The 19,045-nt window shown below is 39.7% G+C and overlaps 3 protein-coding genes across 5 annotated transcripts; 1 reads left to right on the forward strand and 2 right to left on the reverse strand.

Moving 5' to 3' along the window:
* Positions 1–565: 565 nt before the first annotated feature.
* On the reverse strand, positions 566–3,207 carry krtcap2 (keratinocyte associated protein 2). 2 transcript variants are annotated; one of them, XM_059339540.1, is made up of 5 exons: positions 3,082–3,207; positions 2,172–2,326; positions 1,858–1,921; positions 1,205–1,271; positions 566–1,089 (listed from the first exon to the last, which is right to left on the reverse strand). In XM_059339540.1, the coding sequence occupies exons 1-5, from the start codon at positions 3,083–3,085 to the stop codon at positions 969–971; spliced, it is 411 nt and encodes a 136-aa protein (XP_059195523.1). In that variant the 5' UTR covers positions 3,086–3,207; the 3' UTR covers positions 566–968. The 2 variants fall into 2 exon arrangements, with proteins under 2 accessions (XP_059195523.1, XP_059195524.1); XM_059339541.1 differs by having other exon boundaries at positions 2,172–2,323; positions 3,082–3,184.
* Positions 3,208–3,826: 619 nt separating this feature from the next.
* Positions 3,827–6,437, reverse strand: LOC131976603 (transmembrane protein 107-like). 2 transcript variants are annotated; one of them, XM_059339707.1, is made up of 5 exons: positions 5,955–6,437; positions 5,773–5,840; positions 5,187–5,287; positions 4,411–4,507; positions 3,827–4,275 (listed from the first exon to the last, which is right to left on the reverse strand). In XM_059339707.1, exons 1-5 carry the CDS (start codon positions 6,039–6,041, stop codon positions 4,206–4,208), a joined length of 423 nt encoding a protein of 140 aa, XP_059195690.1. In that variant the 5' UTR covers positions 6,042–6,437; the 3' UTR covers positions 3,827–4,205. The 2 variants fall into 2 exon arrangements, with proteins under 2 accessions (XP_059195690.1, XP_059195689.1); XM_059339706.1 differs by lacking the exon at positions 4,411–4,507 and adding an exon at positions 4,584–4,680.
* Positions 6,438–6,999: 562 nt separating this feature from the next.
* trim46a (tripartite motif containing 46a) lies at positions 7,000–19,045 on the forward strand. The gene is made up of 12 exons (XM_059339709.1): positions 7,000–7,112; positions 7,979–8,237; positions 8,697–8,847; positions 9,568–9,766; positions 9,851–9,997; positions 10,073–10,168; positions 10,932–11,185; positions 11,440–11,561; positions 12,354–12,683; positions 13,546–13,775; positions 14,124–14,191; positions 16,809–19,045. The coding sequence occupies exons 1-12, from the start codon at positions 7,053–7,055 to the stop codon at positions 17,254–17,256; spliced, it is 2,364 nt and encodes a 787-aa protein (XP_059195692.1). The 5' UTR covers positions 7,000–7,052; the 3' UTR covers positions 17,257–19,045.

Below are 19,045 nucleotides of genomic sequence, written 5' to 3' on the forward strand. Positions count from 1 at the left end.
TAACTTTCAAAAGTGACACTTTCTTTTAACACCAAAAGATGTTAAAGGTTTTAAGACGATGTCATCTTTAGACAGAATTATCAAACTTCCACATCTGGAAAAACTGCCAAAGAAAATCTGCTATTCAAAGTTATTCTAATATGAATCTAAGTATCATGTCGCAGATGCAGCCAAATGACACACCCATTTTCTTATTATGCCGGGACATGCTATGGGCAGGTTTGGACCTCTTTATAGATTTTATAGAACTTTTATTTGCATAAAATGTTGTTTGGGCTCTGCTGGCTTCTCAAGTCAAGTCTTTATACATGTCTCCTCTTGAAATACTTTATTTAGACAAATATATTTATTTTTAGTTTGTTGCCAGGCCCTCTCACATGTCTGTGTTTATCTAAGCAAGCTTCTTTATCAGGAACGCCCTGTCAACACTGACACCAGGAAGCTGCCCTGTTCAACCACTGCCTAATGAGCACTCACTCAGCACTACTTTTTTTAGGATGCCACCACACATACCTGAATAAATACACTGGTATTTGCAAATTAAATCATCAAAAATGCATTCAAAGTCTTTTACAGAGTTTAATTACAAAATGAATTAAACAAAAAAGTAACTTGATGTGCTGATGAACACACAAATAACATGACAGGATGTTTTGAATCTCTTTGCAATCAGTTTAAACAAGTGCTGAGGAAAAGGATGTCACTGGAATGTTGTTCATATTTTTATGGCCTCAATTCAATTTGAGATCACTATTAAAAAAAATGATGTTATCATGGTTTTAAACTTGTCTCTTTGAATGATTAAATAGGTTGTCACTTTTTAAGTGACATGCCAGCAAAAATACACAAAGGGTCATGGACTAAAAAAAACAATATTACAAAATATGCAACTGCTGTGTTGCACTGGCCATCAGCACCTGGCTTATATCAACTGATTTATTTGATGCAAATGGGATCCAACAGATTCCTCAGTTCTTCCTTTTGCCCTTGCTGGCAGCCTTGGCTGGTGTTACTGCAGGAGCAGCTGCTTGGTAGAGAGCGGCAGATACTTTGTTGATGTAGTACAGGGCAAAGAGCGAGAATATCAGGCTGGAATAGAAAGAAAGAGAAAAAACAGTGAAATAAAACACATTTAGAGACTGCTTTTAACCCAGTTGTATGAAGCAGCAGTAGGTATTTGTGATCGAGAGGTACTGTCACTTACCATGTGGTGACACAGACACGGTGCACCAGACCGGAGGCAAACAGTGACAGGCACAGGCACACCAGAACTGGAAAGAGAGAAGGAATATTAAAAGTCTGAATGATGTATAAAAGCTACAATATTGTGGGCTTATCGCAGATAAAGTGTTTCTTAGGTGTTATATTAAATCAATGGTAAAATCACACTGATCATTTGTATATCAAAGGATTAACTCCTGTTTGGAGAGGCTGGAATGTGTTGTTCAGATATGCTTTAATAGTTAACATTGGTCATGTAAGCTATGCCAATGCTTGACTCAGCAAATAGGAGAAATATTAAACTAAACATCATGTGAACATGAAATGATCCTGCCTTTTATTTTATTTTTATTTATTTATTTTTTATTTTGCTCCACTTTAGTCTTATTTATTTCATTTTAGTACTTATTTTGCATTAGATTAATGTTTGTTGTCACTGTCCATTTTATTTACTCATTTCTTTGTCTGTGTGAATGAATGTATGTTCGAGGGGATATAAATTAAAATGTTTGTATATTCGACATAAAGTTTGATGTGCACTTGAAACTTCAATAAAAAATATTGTTGAAAAAAAAAAAACATCATGTGAACAAAAAAAGAGAGTTTGATTTCAGTCTTGCAGCTACGGCTACTTACTCTCTGGAAATATCTTGGCTTGGAATCCTTTTCCAAAAATCAGATTTTCCAGATTGTTAAATGCCTGAAAATAATGTTAAGGTGAAACACCCCGCAGTGACGTCAGCACATTTATATGAACAAGAAATTAGCTTCTCAAATAAATCATATCATGCAGAAAATGGCATACAACATTTTGATTGATAATTTGCACACAAAAGATAACAGCATCAGATGTTTGTTTAAAACGTCTTTTTGATAAAGAAGCATGGAATGCTGCATCATCTTGTCATTTAGTGATTTGCAACATTGATTAAAGCAGTTCAATAGGATACAGTGAGGGAGCAGATGAAGAGGACCGAGCCCAAGAAACCTCCCAGGATGGTGAGCCACTCAGTGGATCCCAGCTGCTTACTGAACATCTGCATGCCGGCAAATACCAGCACTGACAGCAGACTGGACAGCACTAGAGATGTACCTGTGTTCACTGCTACGAGGCAAAGACATTGTTTTATTGTATAATTCACACAAAACACAGATGCAAAGTCCTTCACTAAGGCTGGCGTCTCATTAACAAACACTAAGTCTTAGCATTGATGGTACAGTATGGTGCAACAATACAACTGAAGAGACAGGTTAGTGGACAGGATTCTTCAGCTGTAACTAAACTGATGAGTTATCTTTTGCTTGACCTCATCAGAAGTAAGGATGTTTAAATATAAGCACTTATAGGTGAAAACAGAATGCAGACATTGAAACATAAACACTGTTAAACTATTTCTTCCTTTTAGTCTTCATAGTATAATCATTTACGTGGCAAAATCGTACATTTGTGAAAAATCAAACCTCAAAAATCTCAATAAATAATCAGCTCTCACTTGAACTAGACTGGCCAGTTAACTCTTTAAAAGGTAAGGCCACGTCAGTGTTCCTTCATAAACACTTCCGTGCTATTAGCTTCAAGCTAAACAACCCATGTTGGCAGCAAAATTATCCTGCTAATGTAACTCTCTACATACACAGCGTAGTAAGAAATGTATGTCCTTGCTGTTTCAGAGTAGTGTAACGCTAACAGCAAAAACCACTGCTGCAGTGCTATCATTTACTTAGAGTATGATTTCTAAAGGTTAGCATTAGCGAGTTAGCTTTCCCATAGAACTACACGCTAATATCTTCAATAGCTTTGCAAATACACAATTGCTTAGTGAGTCTACAGGAATGATACATTTAACGTGCAATACATACCCATCGTTCAGTGTTAGATTGGCGCCCTTACAATCACACAGAGGTGAGTTAGGTTTAAATTCGTTGAGCCAGCTAATTGTACCCGGCTCTAGGAACTAAAAACCTCACTACCCGGTCCAAATTGCAGGTGGGACCAGTGGGCGGAGTCGTGAATAGAGGAGGAGGTGTCCCTTTTAGTGCTGTTAACTTTTTTAACTCTGCTAAATAAAACGCAGTCGTGATATTTCAGATTTACACACATTAATTTTAATATAATTCATACCGGTGAAAATCCGTCAATGATTGTATTTTCTTAATTTTTTGAACTGTTATTACATCATTAATTCCTGCAGTAAAATTAGTAAATTACTATTAACATCCTCAATGAACGTTTTATTCTGCTTGTTGTCCTCATTTATCACAATTTAAATAATTCTTAATTCACAAATATAGTTTTTTCCTACTTTATTCCCTCTACACTCTGCACAATTCTGTAGCTCAGTTTTTATTAATGGAGATTCATCTAATCATCCATAATCAGAAAAGCAAGAATGATTATAATGCTTTCCCTCCGGTAGAAAAAAGGTGTGTACAATCACACAAGCTCCAGAATTTCAATGCTCAAAAGGAAATGGATTATGACCCTTGTTGTGTTACTGAGTGAAAGAGGTGGTATTTGTACACTGTATGCACTGTCAAAAAGATGTGCCTGGCAGGCAAAAGGGGAGTGGCAAGAGGGTTCAGAGTGAAAATAATTGACAACCAATGATTTAAGAAAGAATTTATATGAAATGTATTTGGATTACAACAGTATTCTAAGACTTTACATAGAAATGTGACAACAATGTGAGAACAAAAAAACTGCATCATTGTTTACTGACAAATTAACACAAGGGTACTATCTTTTCTACAATTTACTTTATCCAAAATATATATAAAAAAATCTATACAATATAAAAAAATAAACATTACAGAGATCAGCTTGTACATCTGTTTGATGCGTGTCAGTGCAGCATGTTTACACAAGTCTGTTAAATATTAAGTTTATTCCTTGGAACATTAGAAATAAATCAGACATGTGGCTACAGTTTCTGTTAAGTCATATCAACACCCTTATTTGTAGCATTTCACCTCAGGACTGTCTTTTATAGTGGTTTCTTCTTCAGGCCAAAAACAGATATAAACAGAAGAATCTCCACAAAAGCCGGCAGCACACTGGTGGAAGAGACAGACAAAGATATCATTGAGGACAGTGCTACAATACTTATATGTATTCATATTATACGTTATTGTTTAGCTCTCTGACAGCTGATACATGCATGTCAATCAACACAACAGACACACACCAACCTGCAGATGGCAAAAATAACCCAATAAGTCCAGCATTCCCACTTCTCAAACACAAAGAAAGATAAGGATATGGATGCGCTGCAGTGAACAGCCAGTGCTGGGAGTAATATCGGTTAGGGAAAAAAAATAATTTGGAAAGATAAACAGACAACATTAAGTAAATATACACTAACCTGCAGATGGCAAGGATCCACCAGTAGATATCACACTCCCACTGCTCAATTAGAAAGAAAAGCAGAGCCACTGAGGCACTGGCATGAGCTCCTGTTGCTATAGTCGGTGAAGAGGTGAATATGGTATAAAGGAGTTTGGAGTCATGGAATTGTAACTGATGACTAGAATGACTTTTTAAATATCACCTATCTCTTTTTTGGCTTTGATATATTTAGGGCTCTACTCAAGATATATTTAATTTGACACCAGTTTCTTGTCTAATTGTGATAAAAAATGAACTCCCACCTCCCGTTATTAGTCCAGGAGGCAGTCAGATGTCATTGTACTTGCTGCTCTCACCTAATGCCTTTTTTTCTGCAAAAGAGCCTCATATCAATATCTCAGTTTCTGCCCAGAATTTCCTTGAAGAGAGACTAAGATTGTATTTTTGACACATTTGCCTTTGTTGGACAGTTGGTCCTGAAGTCAGACAGTAAACAAATGGGAAGTGAGGGGTACAACTAGCAACAAAGGTCCCTGGCTAGAACTGAACATATATACTGTCTACACATATCATTCATCATCAATGAGGGACCCACAGACAGCACCACTGTAAAGGATACACAGGAGACTTTGGCTGCAGTTGAACATGGACACACCTGAGAAGAACCCAGCCAACTCTATAGCAAACAGACCGAGGGTGACTGCCAGTGCCACCACCAATCTGCCACAAAGAGAGACATATTGTGCATGTGTGCATCAAACAGGGTTTGTACACTTTAGTAGTGGTCAAATTCAAGCATTTTTCAAGGACTTTCAAAGTCAGTTTTCAAGCTTTTCCAGTACCTTACATTGATTGTAAATTGCATGTTTTAGATGAGTACTTGCATACTAAAAGGGGGAGATTTCACTTAACCATACCAACAGCGAAAGTATTACACTTAGGAAGAACGGTCTTCATTTCAGATAGGCTACTCATTATTTTTTACATTAATCATGCGATTATCTATAGTCTAAAGATGGATATAGTCAAATTGCAAGAGAAATACAGTAAGAATTTCAAGCATCTACAAGGACTTTAACCAAAATCCAAGCACTTTTTAAACCTTGAAAATATAACATTTAAATTCAAGAATTTTCAAGATTTCAAGCACCCGTACGAAATTATTTCTGACTTTGTGTGCATGTGTTTGTCTAATGTTTCCTTACTTCCTGTCTTCATCATCATACTGCTCTTGCGTGAAATCCAAGGGCAAGCAAGCCTTCACGTTGTTTTTCTGGGAAAAACATTCAGCACAAAAAACAAATTATTGGTTTTGATCTCGAGAAGCTCCTAATATATAATCTTAATGTATCACAATAGGATAGGGTGCGCAGTATCTGTTTCTTACCCTCGACCAAAAGATAGTGATAACAATGACGAGGTGAGCTGTGATGGTCAAGAACCGTGCAGGGACGAGGCTACTGACAGCCGACATGCTGAGCAACTAATGTTACCTACTCAATAAGATACGGACTGTACGTATTTTGCTAATTTAACGTTAGCACTTAGCTAACTGAAGTCTGACAATTAAGCTAAAGCTAACTTTATCCAACTCTGCTCGGCGTAAAAGTTAGATGAATACAAATTGAATTTAGCGGACTTCAACTTATATTCAGCTGCTATTACGAACAAAGCATTCACTTCCACGCTGTTGCTCTATTAAACGGTTGCTACAACAACTGCTCGAAGAGGGTACGTTGCCGATTATAGTCCGTCATCACCAACAGCCGATATCCAAAGGTTCCGCACACGGACAACAATTGAAAGGGGACTGCTGTTTTTTTTTTTTTTTTTTTTTTAAATAAAACAACACTGCCATCTAACGGCACAAAGAAAACTAGGCCACAAACAGTTTTACATAGGGACGTTTTAGAAGGCATGAATCTCCGAAAACAACAGCCACGAGCTGTATTTATTTAATTTTTATTTTTTTATTTTTTACAGACGGATATTCTAACGTTGTGGCAATTGAGAAGAAAAAGGAAGGAAGCGATATAATAATTTTATCTCCTAAAAATAGCCTACCGTTATTGCATGAATATTATTGTGGAATATGTATACATTACAGTAAAATAGCTAGGTTATTGCTGTGAAAAAACACTACCAAGGCTTATTTCACGATAACATGTTAATAATGCCTTCAATGCGGCTGTGATATAACATTATCCTAAACCAGACCTTTCCAAACCCCCCCTCCCATCCTATTTCTACACCGAGTCGACTCGCTGCTTTGACACAGACAGTAGCCTCCAGATCAACGTGTGCGCAACAACAGCACACACCGAGCCCAGAAAACCACCTACAGCAAATCGGTTGTGGCGGCTAACCAGTCAAGGCCCACGGTTGTTTCTGCCTTTGACATAACCTGCCACCGTCTTTCCCCCAGAAAAACGTAAAACAAAAACGATTTGCTGTTGCATCGCAGAGACGCCGGCATCGTGGAGGCATGGCAGAAGCGGAGTTACAAACCTTTACCTCTATCATGGACGCGTTGGTTCGCATTAGTGTAAGTATGACGCTCATTTTTATTAGGCAATTAATTTTTGACCACGTGTGCTTATTTTAAACGAAATATCACCCTGCACCTTCATATTTAATCAAACAGGTTTTTCTTTTGCGCATATTTTCACTCGATCCATCTCAGATGCACAGGTTGCGTCTGAGATGAAGGAATGTAAAGCATGTTTTCCGTTACAACATTTTTCTGGCATCATTTCAATCATAGAGAGGCTCGCTTTGTAGCAAAGCTCCAGCACTGTGGGTGGAAACATGAAAGCGAGGCCACAAATAACATCCACCAAACACAAAACGCTGCACCAGATAAAGCATTGGTTGTTTGCTGGCTATAATCAACACAATTTGTTGTCTAGCAGTAGCTTTGAATGCTTACGGCCCGTATACGATGAGAAGGCAGAGATGATGCGCGTTGTCATAGAAACGGGATGCTGCGTTTAGCTGCAACACCGGGATGGGGCCTCCACAACTAGCAACACTTTAAACCTGCGAGCTATATTTATTTTATTGATTTCAAAAATTTCCATTGGGCTAGTGTACCAAAGCATGGTGTCTTATACCAGAGCATGCTGAGATTAGTCTAGATCTGAAGTGCCCATAGGGAAGCTAATAGCCCCCATTCGTGTTAAGGTAGAGTGGCTAATATCTTAAGTCAAGGAAAGCTATTTTGCATCCAATGTTAGACTATGTAACCAGTGTCTGCTGCAGCTCCCCTTCACGCTCCCCACTCCTACACATCTTATATACATTTTATTTCAGGTCACAGGAGGTGCCGAATGTAAAGAGCAGTGGATTCTTTATTTATTCTCGTGACTCAGCCTTTATCGAATCTGACTCCTCACTCTCCTCCTTCTTCAGTCCAACATGAAGAGTATGGAGCAGGAGCTGCATTGCCCGGTGTGCGATGAGATGGTGAAGCAGCCCATCCTTCTGCCGTGCCAGCACAGTGTGTGTCTGCTGTGTGCAGCTGAGGTGTTGGTACAAAGAGGTTATCCTCCTCCAGACCTCCCTCCGGAGCCCAACTCACCTGCCTCCACACCCAACACACGCTCCCCACGACAGGCACGAAGACCCACACCCAGGACCCCTGACCGCCTGGAGCGGGTCCTCAGAACAGGTGGATGTTGGCGCTATATGTGCGTGTGTGTTTGGGACAGCCTAGCTAAGGCCTAGCAATAAGCTTTAAAAAGGCAATGATCTCAGCATTAAGTCAACTCAGAATTACATCATCTTTTAAAAAGGCAAAGCTGATGGCATGATATGACGCCACTGTCCTGTGAGCATTTGAGCTTCATAGGTGATGTAGCTGACACATCAGTATCCTGCTGTGTATCTAGGGCTTTAAGCATTCATCTCATGACTTATTTAAGTGCATGTAGAGCAAAGGCCACAGAGACAGAGGGAGTCAAGGAGGCAGAAAAGGCAGCAAGCATCTGCCAGGCAGGTGTTTTATTTGTGGCTAAGCTAATAGTGTTCCCTTCAGTGAACTAACCTTTATTTATCACACTCTCCTATATCTTTATCCATGTCGCTTTCTCCTTCATCTACCCTCCTCTACACCTGCGTCCTCTCCCAGTGTGTGGGACATACCCAGGTCGGAGGCGGAAGGATGTGGCCGCTCCCCCCATGTTGTTCCCGTGTCCTTCCTGTCAGGAGGACGTGGAGCTCGGAGAGAAAGGCCTGACAGACTGCCTCCGCAACCTCACGCTGGAGCGGATTGTGGAGAGGTATGTATGCGCACCAACACCACAGCTACAGTGTATACCTCCAGCAGGCAGAGTCACAGGTTTACGAATGAAAAGCAGCAAATGAAGAACTTAGTCAATACTGCTTTATAAATGAGACAGGAAATAATTTGCTGGAAGGAGTTTCAATAATGAATCCTTCCTTTAGTCCTGATCCAGACTGCAGGGACAGCTCAAAAACTGCAGTATACTGTACAACGACAACAACAGTGGCAAAACGGTTCAATTTAACCAAAGTTATGCTGAGGAAGTTTGGAGTGAAGTACTTCTCATCCCTCTTTAATGTTAATCATCCTCCTCTTTTATCACTTCAAAAAGTGAAGATCAAAGTGAGAGGAGCTGCTTTGGAAAAAGCGCTCAGAGATGTGGAGAGAGAGTTATGGGGATAGGCAGTTTCCCAGTTTCACACACAGCAGTTTGATGAGTGCAGCTGCTTCCTCCCCAGACAGTGGTTGTGTTGGTCAGGAAAGTGTGACGGTGCATGTTTTACTGCGCAGGATGCACTAACAAGGCAGCAGCTGGTGATGTATTCAGGTCAGGCAGTAAAAGAGTTGGACTCCTAACTACAGAAAAGAAAGCAGGGCACCTCAGATGAGCTAAATCTTGAATTTTAGGGACTCCTTCTTTCTTTCTATTTTTTTTTCTGCCTCAGAGTTGCTTTAGCCATGCCCTTATCTCGCTGTCCCCCTGTCTGCCCTTTAGGTACAGGCACACAGTAAGTCTGGGCAGTGTCGCCATCATGTGTGGTTTCTGTAAGCCTCCTCAGTCTCTGGAGGCCACTAAGGGCTGCGCTGACTGCAAGTCCAACTTCTGCAATGAGTGTTTCAAACTCTATCACCCCTGGGGGACCCCTCGAGCTCAGCACGAGCACATCCTACCCACCAACAACTTCCGGCCAAAGGTTTGTCTATCTTTTATTTTGTGCATCATATTCAGTAACTTCTCTTCTTGTGATGTTGTGCACTAATCCTCTTTGGTGCTCCAGGTCCTAACGTGTACAGAGCACGAGCAGGAGAGGCTGCAGTGGTACTGCCGTAACTGCCAGAGGTTACTGTGCCCACTCTGTAAGCTCCGCCGTGTCCACCATGGACACAAAGTGTTGCCTATAGCACAGGCCTACCAGGCCCTTAAGGTGAGTCTGTTTCCATCGTGTTAAGATCCAAATGTTAGCAGCTTGGAAATGTCAACTTTTGTTTTGGTCTCACAGGACAAGGTTACCAAGGAAGTCAACTTTATCCTGGCCAACCAGGAGACAATACAGAGTCAGATCACTCAACTGGAAGCGGCCATCAAACAGATGGAGGTGAGGGGAGTAACGGGTTGTATATTATATGGATTATGTTATCAAATAATAAGAAATAAGTAACGATAATCAAACCAGATTACATTGTGCAATTAGATAATAGTTACATTGTCACAGATTACTTGATTATATTTTATTATTATGTCTTTAAATTATGGAAATTTTAAACCTGTAGGATAATAAAGAAAAATGTTTGTGCACACCTCAAGAAAAATCTTTTAAAAAAGGTGCAAGATGATAGACACAAACTGCAAAAAAATGAAAAGGTCAGCACACTGCAGATCAGCTCCAGATAGTTTATCAGTGCAACATGTCCGTCTTTATGGATCTTTTCCAGGTGTGTGGAAAATGACACCCAAACATTTGTTATGAGTAGTAATCAAAGGAAAATGCAAACACCAAAAAATACACAAAAGAACCACAAGGGGGCGATCACAGACTACCTCAGGGTAAACCACATTCAAAGAGCTCATAAATCCAATGCAAATATGAAAAGATCTCAAAGTAAGATTAGTTTTTATCCTGAGCTGTCATACTGTGGGAATCCATTCCCATCCTATCCTGCCAGTTTAATTTAACTACAGCTGCAGCTGAATGGACTGGTAGTATTAGCGGGCCCTCTAGAGCCTGGGTCTCTAGCTCTATGACACACTTTTTGTTGGCAATAGCGAAAGACATTTTCATTGTCTCCATGTTTGTAATTCCTCATCTGTCAATGCTGTTTATACAAAGCAGCAACGCTCTCCTCTCTCCGTCCCTCCAGGCCAACAGCTCAGTGGCTCTGCATCAGCTGACCCACTGTATCCGCGAGCTGGGAGCGGCTGTAGCGGAGCGTCAGGGGGCTTTGGCTCTGGCCCTGGAGGGGTCCCGCTGCAGGAAGGAGGAAGCCCTGTCCACCCAGGTCTCAGAGAGGCGAGGCCTGCTGGAGCATGCGGGTCTGATGGCCTACACACAGGAGCTGCTCAAAGAGACCGACCAACCCTGCTTCGTACAGGCCGCCAGAGTCACTCACAACAGGTAGAACACACTTAATAATACGTAATTTTGTAATTGTTTCATTGTTGTTTATTATTACTGCCATTGCTGTTTTATTATTATTGTTTTGTTTTTAATTGTTTATTGTAAGGTGACCTTGAGAGTCCTGAAAGGCGCCTATAAATAAAATGCATTATTATTATTATTATTATTCTGCTGAATCCTAAACTGAGGAAGAATTAATTGGTTTAATATCACTTTTCGACATCTCTTTTTCTGCGTCTCTCTACCTTCAGGCTGGTGAAGGCGATAGAAAACCTCCAGTGTTTCTCTCTCTCAGCTGATCCCTCATTCCGACACTTTCACCTAGACGCATCCAAAGAGGTCAAACTCATCAGCAGCTTGGAGTTCATCCGAGGTAGGCTCCTTTTCTTCTGTGATATCTGAAGTGAAAATATACATTCTTAAACTATACTGTATTAGGGCTGGGAGATATATCAATATAAAAGAGATATGGATTTGTTTTTAAATGTGATATGGAATTAGACCATATTGCATATATTGATATATGTCAAATTTTTTCTTTCTTCATATAGAAATGCTGCCCTTGCTAGGGTTTGCCATATTAAGTTCTTTTGTAATGTTCGTTATTCTTTTCTCATATAAATATTTTTTTTTTTTCAGAAAAAGATTGGCCCATTTTATTGCATAGGCTATTTTTATTTAAGATTTTTTTAATTTAAATGTGCACTTTATGGAGCTTAGATTTTTTTTTAAAAAGGTGCTCCTGTTCTACAGTATTTATGTTCACTTAAATAAACTTTTTCAATAAAACTACTTGTGATATGTTGTATTTGGCTTTGACTTTGACTGAACATTTGCACTATATCGTAACTCAAGACTTACCTGTTCAGACTCGCTCACTCCATCTGATCCTCCGCACAAACTCCCCTCCTTTATTGTAATGTATTTGTAAATGTTCTGATTTGTTTCGATTGTATGATGTGTATGATGTTCTGCATTTTTTTTTTTTTCATGTTGTAAGGCGACCTTGAGTGCCTTGAAAGGTGCCCTATTAAATGAAATGAATTATTATTATTATTATATCGATTTTCATCCTAAATATATCAGGGTGTGACTTTTAGTCAATATAACCCAGCCCTATACTGTATTAACGTTACCTGCATGTGTTGCTTTCTCTCCTCCACAGCCCCACTGGCTCCAGTCATTGACACTCAGAAGACACTTGCTTACGACGAGCTGTTTTTGTGCTGGCGCCTCCCTCAGGACTCGGCCCCAGCCTGGCACTTCTCTGTGGAATACCAGCGGCGAGCAGGAGGGGCCGCCGCCACGTGGGGCGGCACCAGATCCCCTAATAATGCAACAGCATGGCTGCGTCTGGACGAAGTGAGAGGGACCAATGCTGTGGTTGACCGGCTGCAGATGGACAGCGTGTACGTGCTCAGGGTGAGAGGCTGTAACAAGGCCGGGTTTGGAGAGTACAGCGAAGAAGTTTACCTGCACACTCCACCAGCACCTGGTGAGACACAGACATCTATTATTTTACATGCTCCTTCTATTATATTTCTACATTTCATTCACAACAAAAAAACATTTTCCCATTCTTCTGAAAACAAAATGAGCCCATTTCTTGTTTCCAATGCAATTTCACTGAATTGATAACAAAGAAGTTTACTGTAAATAGCTTGCAGAAAAGAAACATGCCTCAAGATTAGATTTTTTTTTTTGCATTGGTAACAAAGAAGAAACTGTTTACACATACACAATTTTAAGTTGCATATTTTTCTTGTATCGCCATTTCTTCAACTGATCGACTAATCTTTTATTTCTTTTCTCTCCATCCCTTCATTTCCTCTACTCCCACTTTGCTTTTTACTTTAGCTTTTGCTCCAAACCTTCCTTTTATTCTACATTTCAGTTTCATCCCAGTCAGCTTCTTCTTGCTTCTGTCTTTCTTGCTACAGGTCTGTCATTCTGCATTTGAAAAAAAAAATCTATTTTTTCTTTATATTGCACATTGTTCCCTTTTGCTGTTATTCTCCATCATCATGCCTTCATAAAAAGCATTAAGTGAAATCTCACTGGTTGAAACAGTATGTAGATAGAGTGAATGTGACGTTTACTCTGTTTCTCACATTCCCTCTTCCTGCTTTTTCTCTTGAATACACCTTTTCTCTTGATCTGCCTCTTATTAATATTCTCCTCCCATGCTTCTTAAGCTCTTATTCTATTATATGTTCAGACTTGCTGTAGCTGGACTGTCAAAGCTTTAGGATCTAACCCCTCCTCCCTCCCCGACTCCTGTCCGCTACCTTCCTCACTATGTCTCCCTCTTCACCTCCTTTCCCTCCTGGTATGCCTCCTTTTCCCCGTCCTCTCAGTGTTGAGTTTCTCCTTGGACTCACGCTGGGGGTTACACGCTGACAGGCTAGCGTTGGGAAGAGGCCAAACCTACGCCCGCAGCGTGCCAGGCCTCTCCCTCCTGCAGGCCGCCAACCGCGCACTCACTTCGTGCCACTTGACTTCTGACCTTCTGGTGGCGGACTTGTCTGTCACTCAAGGCAGACACTACTGGGCATGCTCAGTGGAGCCTGGTTCCTACCTGGTAAAGGTGAGAGTTTATTTGTTTATTTGTTTATTTATTAAGGATCCCCATTAGCTGGTACCTTAGTAACCAGCTAGTCTTCCTGGGGTCCACAGGAACAGCACAGAATATACAGAAAAAACATATTCTCAATTTATCAAACATTTACAGGTAAGGTCAATCACAATAAACCTAAAAAGGGTAAGAAAAGGAAAGGTAAGAACAACATTTAAAAATGTACAGCTTGTATAAAATAAAATTTCACTTTCTTTTTAAATACCTGTTTACTTTCAGAGTGATGCTTGTTTGTCACCTGGTTTGGTATTATAATGCTTTACCTTACATGCTGACTCTTTCCGATTCTGTGTCTTGCAGGTAGGAGTAGGGCAGGAGGCTAAGCTGCAAGAGTGGTTCCATCTCCCTCAGGACATGGCCAGCCCTCGGTAACTAAATCACTCTCTTAAAGAGATAGTTTGGCTTTTTAAAGCGGGAGGTATGATGAACTGATCCAGAGTCAGTGTATAACCGACAGTAGATGGCTGTCAAAACGGCAGAACAGGGCAGCAGCAAAATGTGATTGAACAACCTCAAAACAGACCCACCAAAAAAAAAAAAGAAAAGAAAAAAAAACGATATCAGTTTAAGTGGTTATGTCTATTTATGCTCTCATCAAAACAACCAGACTCCATTGACAAAAATAGTAATTATACCTCGCAGAACACTACTTTGTTTGTGTTGCTATGTGACCTTGGTGAATCTGAACAAACCTTTTAAAACATCAAATACAAAACAACTGTATAATTACTGTTTTTGTCAAAAGGCTTTGACAAGAGCAAAGATACCGGCTTCACTTCCACCCTGCATAAACAAAAAACTGCCTGTCTTACAGCATGATTAATACACACTCTTGCATACTGTTGTCATGTAATGTTGACTAAGATATATATTTTTATTTTTCCTCACTCTGACTGCTGTTGTTCCCTTCAGGGCAGTTATAACTATACACATTATACTGTAGGCTCCACACACCAAAGTTGCATTACAACACCGCAAATATACAATCTAATAGTAAGTACTAAGAGCAGTTTAAATAGAGCTGTGGTTAGTAGTAGCGCCTTTAAATGTTCTTAGGGGACAGACTTAGACCTTTTTCTGTTATCACTACATTACCGGAGGTTTTTTTTTTGCCTCTAAATGATTTTTTTCTGCAGTTGCAAAAAGGTCATACTCCATATAGTCTAGACGGAATTGTCCAAAAAGTGAAAGTGAGGAGCATTTATGGGTACAAGTCAGGAGTTTTCTAGATCTGTAGTCTAGAGTCAAAGTAAGGATATAGTGGAGGCTCAGTGTCTTTTTTATGTATCTTTATACATGCAAAATACCAACTTTTAAGGTGAAATTAAGCATTATTTGTGTGTGTTTTTTTAAGGCCGACATAAATATTCAATTAATATCACTTTTAAATGTTCCAGTTGGTATTTTGCATACATACATATACATAAAAAAGGCACTGAGCCTCCACTATATCCTTGCTCTGACCCTAGACTATAGATCCAGAAACTTAATTTCCTCATCTTGATTGCCTACTTACAAAAAAACTAAGGGGAAGTGGTCCAATCACTGTGCAAGATGGGCAATTGGCCATTTGATATACAAATTAGAAGGTCAAAAACTCAAAATTTCGCTTGGGAACCATTTTTTTTGGACTCAGCACCCTTGAGATATGTAAGGTAGGCCGGTTCCTGACTTGTACCCATAAATGCTCCTCACTTCTTATAGGAGGCCTTTATTCTGAAATCCGTCTAGACCAGGGGTGTCAAACTCTGGCCCGCGAGCCAATATCAAATTGTTATCTTATTATTGTACTATAAAAGCTGACCCGCTGGTATTATACGGCGCATTTACCGCTAATACTAGATTTATTATTGTTATTTTATTTTTAAATGTATTAACCTGTTGAAAAACTTTATTTTGATATTTAAAGGAACACTCCACCGTTTTTTCATATTAAAACATGTTATTCGGGTAAGTAAGACGAGTTGATACAGACCTCTTGCGTCTCAATGCGTGCACTCAATCGCCCTGGCGCGCGGAGCTACTTGGCTAGCACTTAGCTTAGCCCAGTTCATTCATTAGGATCCAAACAGATGGACAGTTAGAAGCGACCAAACTCCTCCACGTTTTCCCTATTTAAATACAGCTACACGAGTAGTTAAACGACCAAGTATGGCGACACAAAATAAAACGTGGCGCTTTTCGAAGCGGATAAAAAGGATAACTATAATGTTATCGGCGCAGTAATATCATCACTCCTGACGGAAGTGAGAGGGAGCGGAAGTGATGATATTACTGCGCCGAGTCGAAGTGCTCCCAAGTGCTATTCCGCCATACATTATAGTTATCCTTTTTATCCGCTTCGAAAAGCGCCACGTTTTTTTTTGTGTCGCCATACTTGGTCGTTTAACTACTCGTGTAGCTGTATTTAAATAGGGAAAACGTGGAGGAGTTTGGTCGCTTCTAACTGTCCATCTGTTTGGGTCCCAATGAATGAACTGGGCTAAGCTAAGTGCTAGCCAAGTGGCGCCGCGCGCCAGGGCGATTGAGTGCACGCATTGAGACGCAAGAGGTCTGTATCAACTCGTCTTACTTACCCGAATAACATGTTTTAATATGAAAAAACGGTGGAGTGTTCCTTTAAATCAGAAGGATGCAAATAGAAAAGAGGCATATGATTTTTATTTAATAAATTAATGACATTGATGTGTTTTTTATTTGAAATTTGATTTTGCATGTCTGCACTATTTAGTTATATATTGTATGTTTATAAGCGCTGCTGGTTCCATATTTTTATGTTAAAGCAAAACATGTTTGGTATATATTAAAAGGTTTATTTGTTCAATGTTGGCCTGCGATTTTATTCAAGTTTTAAATTTTGGCCCATTGTGTATTTGAGTTTGACACCCCTGGTCTAGACTAAGATAAACTTAAAACCTTTTCCTTTCTTTTCTCAGTTTTACTTCTGTACAGCCTTATCTTCTCTTTCCCTCTTCCTCCCCCTAGCTGCGACCCAGACAGCGGCCATGACAGTGAGGCAGAGGACGGCCAGGACTCCCCTCCCTTCTGCTTCCTCACAATGGGCATGGGCAAGATCCTGCTTCCTCAAGGACACGGTCACACTCAGAGTCAGGGGGACAGCCAGAGCCAGGGGGGCGTGCACTCCCACAGTAGCAGCCATAGTAACATGTCTCACGCTCACACTGCTCCTCTGCCACCTCGACTCGGAGTGTGTCTGGACTGTGACAAAGGACGCGTCACCTTCTATGATGCCCACTCGTTGCGGATCCTTTGGGAGGGACACATGGACTGTTCGGCTCCTGTGTGTCCGGCTTTCTGCTTCATTGGCGGAGGCGCCCTGCAGCTGCAGGACCTCGTGGCCAACCGGAGCATCGAGGAGGCGCCGCCACGGAGGGTAACTATCCAAACACGTGCGACAAATCTCAGCAAATAAATAGTGGTGACATAGTTTAGTGGCACAGTTTAGTTTTTAAGTAACATTTTACAGTAACCACTGTTAATAAATGGTAAATTGATAGTTAATTAAACTTTTCTTAATATAGATTGCCAAAAAGTTGGGATCCTGGGAAAAATGCAACAATATAAAATGCAACAATTTGCAAATTCTTCATTTAGTTAATTAGACAAGATGTTCAAACTGATAATAACCTGTTAGATAACATAAATTATAGCATTACCTATAAGTAGGAAATGATTAATTACAATTTAATTGTTTGTTAACGGTAAAATAACTATTAACTCAAGTTTAAATAACTATCAATTTACTATTTGTTAATAATGTTTAATATAAAGTGTTACATGTTTTTCACATGTCAGTAAAGTAAAAAAAAAAAAGGTGGTTTATATTCACTGCTTAATAATGTGAGTTGATCATTAATTGCCTTGATCCTGGGAAACTTCAATGCTTGATTGAACTCTCACTGCTGTATGGTTACATTTTTCCTCTCAATGTGATTGTTGAGATCTTAATATAGAATCTGATGTTCTTTTGCATTTGCACTTGGCCTGAATATCGAATCTCTGTTTTGGCTTTGCTTTCTTCCTTTTTTAATTTTGCGATGCTCCTATGGACATTGTGGCTGAAGTGATTTTATCTATGCAGAATTCTGTTGACAGGGTGAGTAAATCACCGTTATAACGAGTTAAATCTGTTTGCAAATGTAAGAAAAAAATTCTCTGCCCTCCTTTTACACTTGTCTTAATTCGTCACAGAATGACTGGACAACTAAGGTTGCATGCAAGTGTAACGAGGATTCATAACTTACATATATGCAGATAGCTGACCTTGTAAAAGCACCTCAGATGTACTGTATGTCTAATTTTATATCTTCATTTTTTAAATGTAGCCTCAGCAAGTGTTAACAGTGTGTATATATAGTTGAGAATTACAGAATGTGAATATTCTTTGGTTGTTGAAATGTAAAGCTCTGCTGGCTCACGTCAGGACCACATCTCAGTGTCTAAACAGTCCCAGCTGGTATTTTATATAGTCGCTGTTTCACATTTTAAAAAAGGACTTGTGTGGCAAATTTGCTGGGTAAACACACTAACTGTTGCCTGAGTCATTTTCAGAAGAAATATCAAGTAAAAAAGGTTCTAAGAGTAAAGTTCTCATAATGCTGTTTGACTCCATAACGTGAATGCATTTCAGTGTTTGACAAAAAATGCAGATGGCCTACTTGTCCAGTATTACACTGTGGTGTTTGAGTGATTTGCACATATACATATTAATGGTGAGATATGAATGAAGTAGGCTAATGAGAAGAGGTCTATTTTATGAGCTCTGGTTGAAATTGGACTTTTTTTCTATAGCTTTTTTATTTTATTTTTATTTTTACTGCAGCTGACAATATAGCCCATGAACTTATTGACTGAGCTGACTATGTTTGGAGAATGTAAGAACCAGTTATGTATGATTTCGGTGCAAGAGATTGTCTATATTGTGATATTTTCAAATCGACAGGATCCGACTGTATTTTGATACATGATATTATTTTCTGGTGTGTGTGTGTGTGTGTGTGTGTGTGTGTGTGTGTGTGTGTGTGTGTGTCCTGTCCTGAATGACGTGTCTAGACTTCTCTTCTTGTGTTATAGCACAGCACTTGAATGACTTTAGACTGTAGCATCGCAGAAATCAGAATCTCCTTATTTAGATTTAGCCTTGGCTGGCAGAATGTTTCTATCATGTCATGAGAAAAACAATAAATGACTGATAACTGTAA

Source organism: Centropristis striata, chromosome 8 (genome assembly GCF_030273125.1).
Source record: "Centropristis striata isolate RG_2023a ecotype Rhode Island chromosome 8, C.striata_1.0, whole genome shotgun sequence".
NCBI lineage: Eukaryota > Metazoa > Chordata > Actinopteri > Perciformes > Serranidae > Centropristis > Centropristis striata.

Coding starts and splice junctions, on each gene's coding strand:
- LOC131976603 (XM_059339707.1), bottom strand. CDS start 6,041: ATGTCGGCTGTCAGTAGCCTCGTCCCTGCACGGTTCTTGACCATCACA. Junction 4,508..5,186: donor CTGCAGCCAAAGTCTCCTGT/GTATCCTTTACA, acceptor TATTACTCCCAG/CACTGGCTGTTCACTGCAGC. Junction 4,276..4,410: donor GTTATTTTTGCCATCTGCAG/GTTGGTGTGTGT, acceptor CTCTTCCACCAG/TGTGCTGCCGGCTTTTGTGG.
- trim46a (XM_059339709.1), top strand. CDS start 7,053: ATGGCAGAAGCGGAGTTACAAACCTTTACCTCTATCATGGACGCGTTG. Junction 9,767..9,850: donor CCAACAACTTCCGGCCAAAG/GTTTGTCTATCT, acceptor TTGGTGCTCCAG/GTCCTAACGTGTACAGAGCA. Junction 13,776..14,123: donor CTGGTTCCTACCTGGTAAAG/GTGAGAGTTTAT, acceptor TGTGTCTTGCAG/GTAGGAGTAGGGCAGGAGGC.
- krtcap2 (XM_059339540.1), bottom strand. Junction 1,922..2,171: donor TCTTCATCTGCTCCCTCACT/GTATCCTATTGA, acceptor CATTATTTTCAG/GCATTTAACAATCTGGAAAA. Junction 1,272..1,857: donor AGCCAAGATATTTCCAGAGA/GTAAGTAGCCGT, acceptor CTCTCTTTCCAG/TTCTGGTGTGCCTGTGCCTG.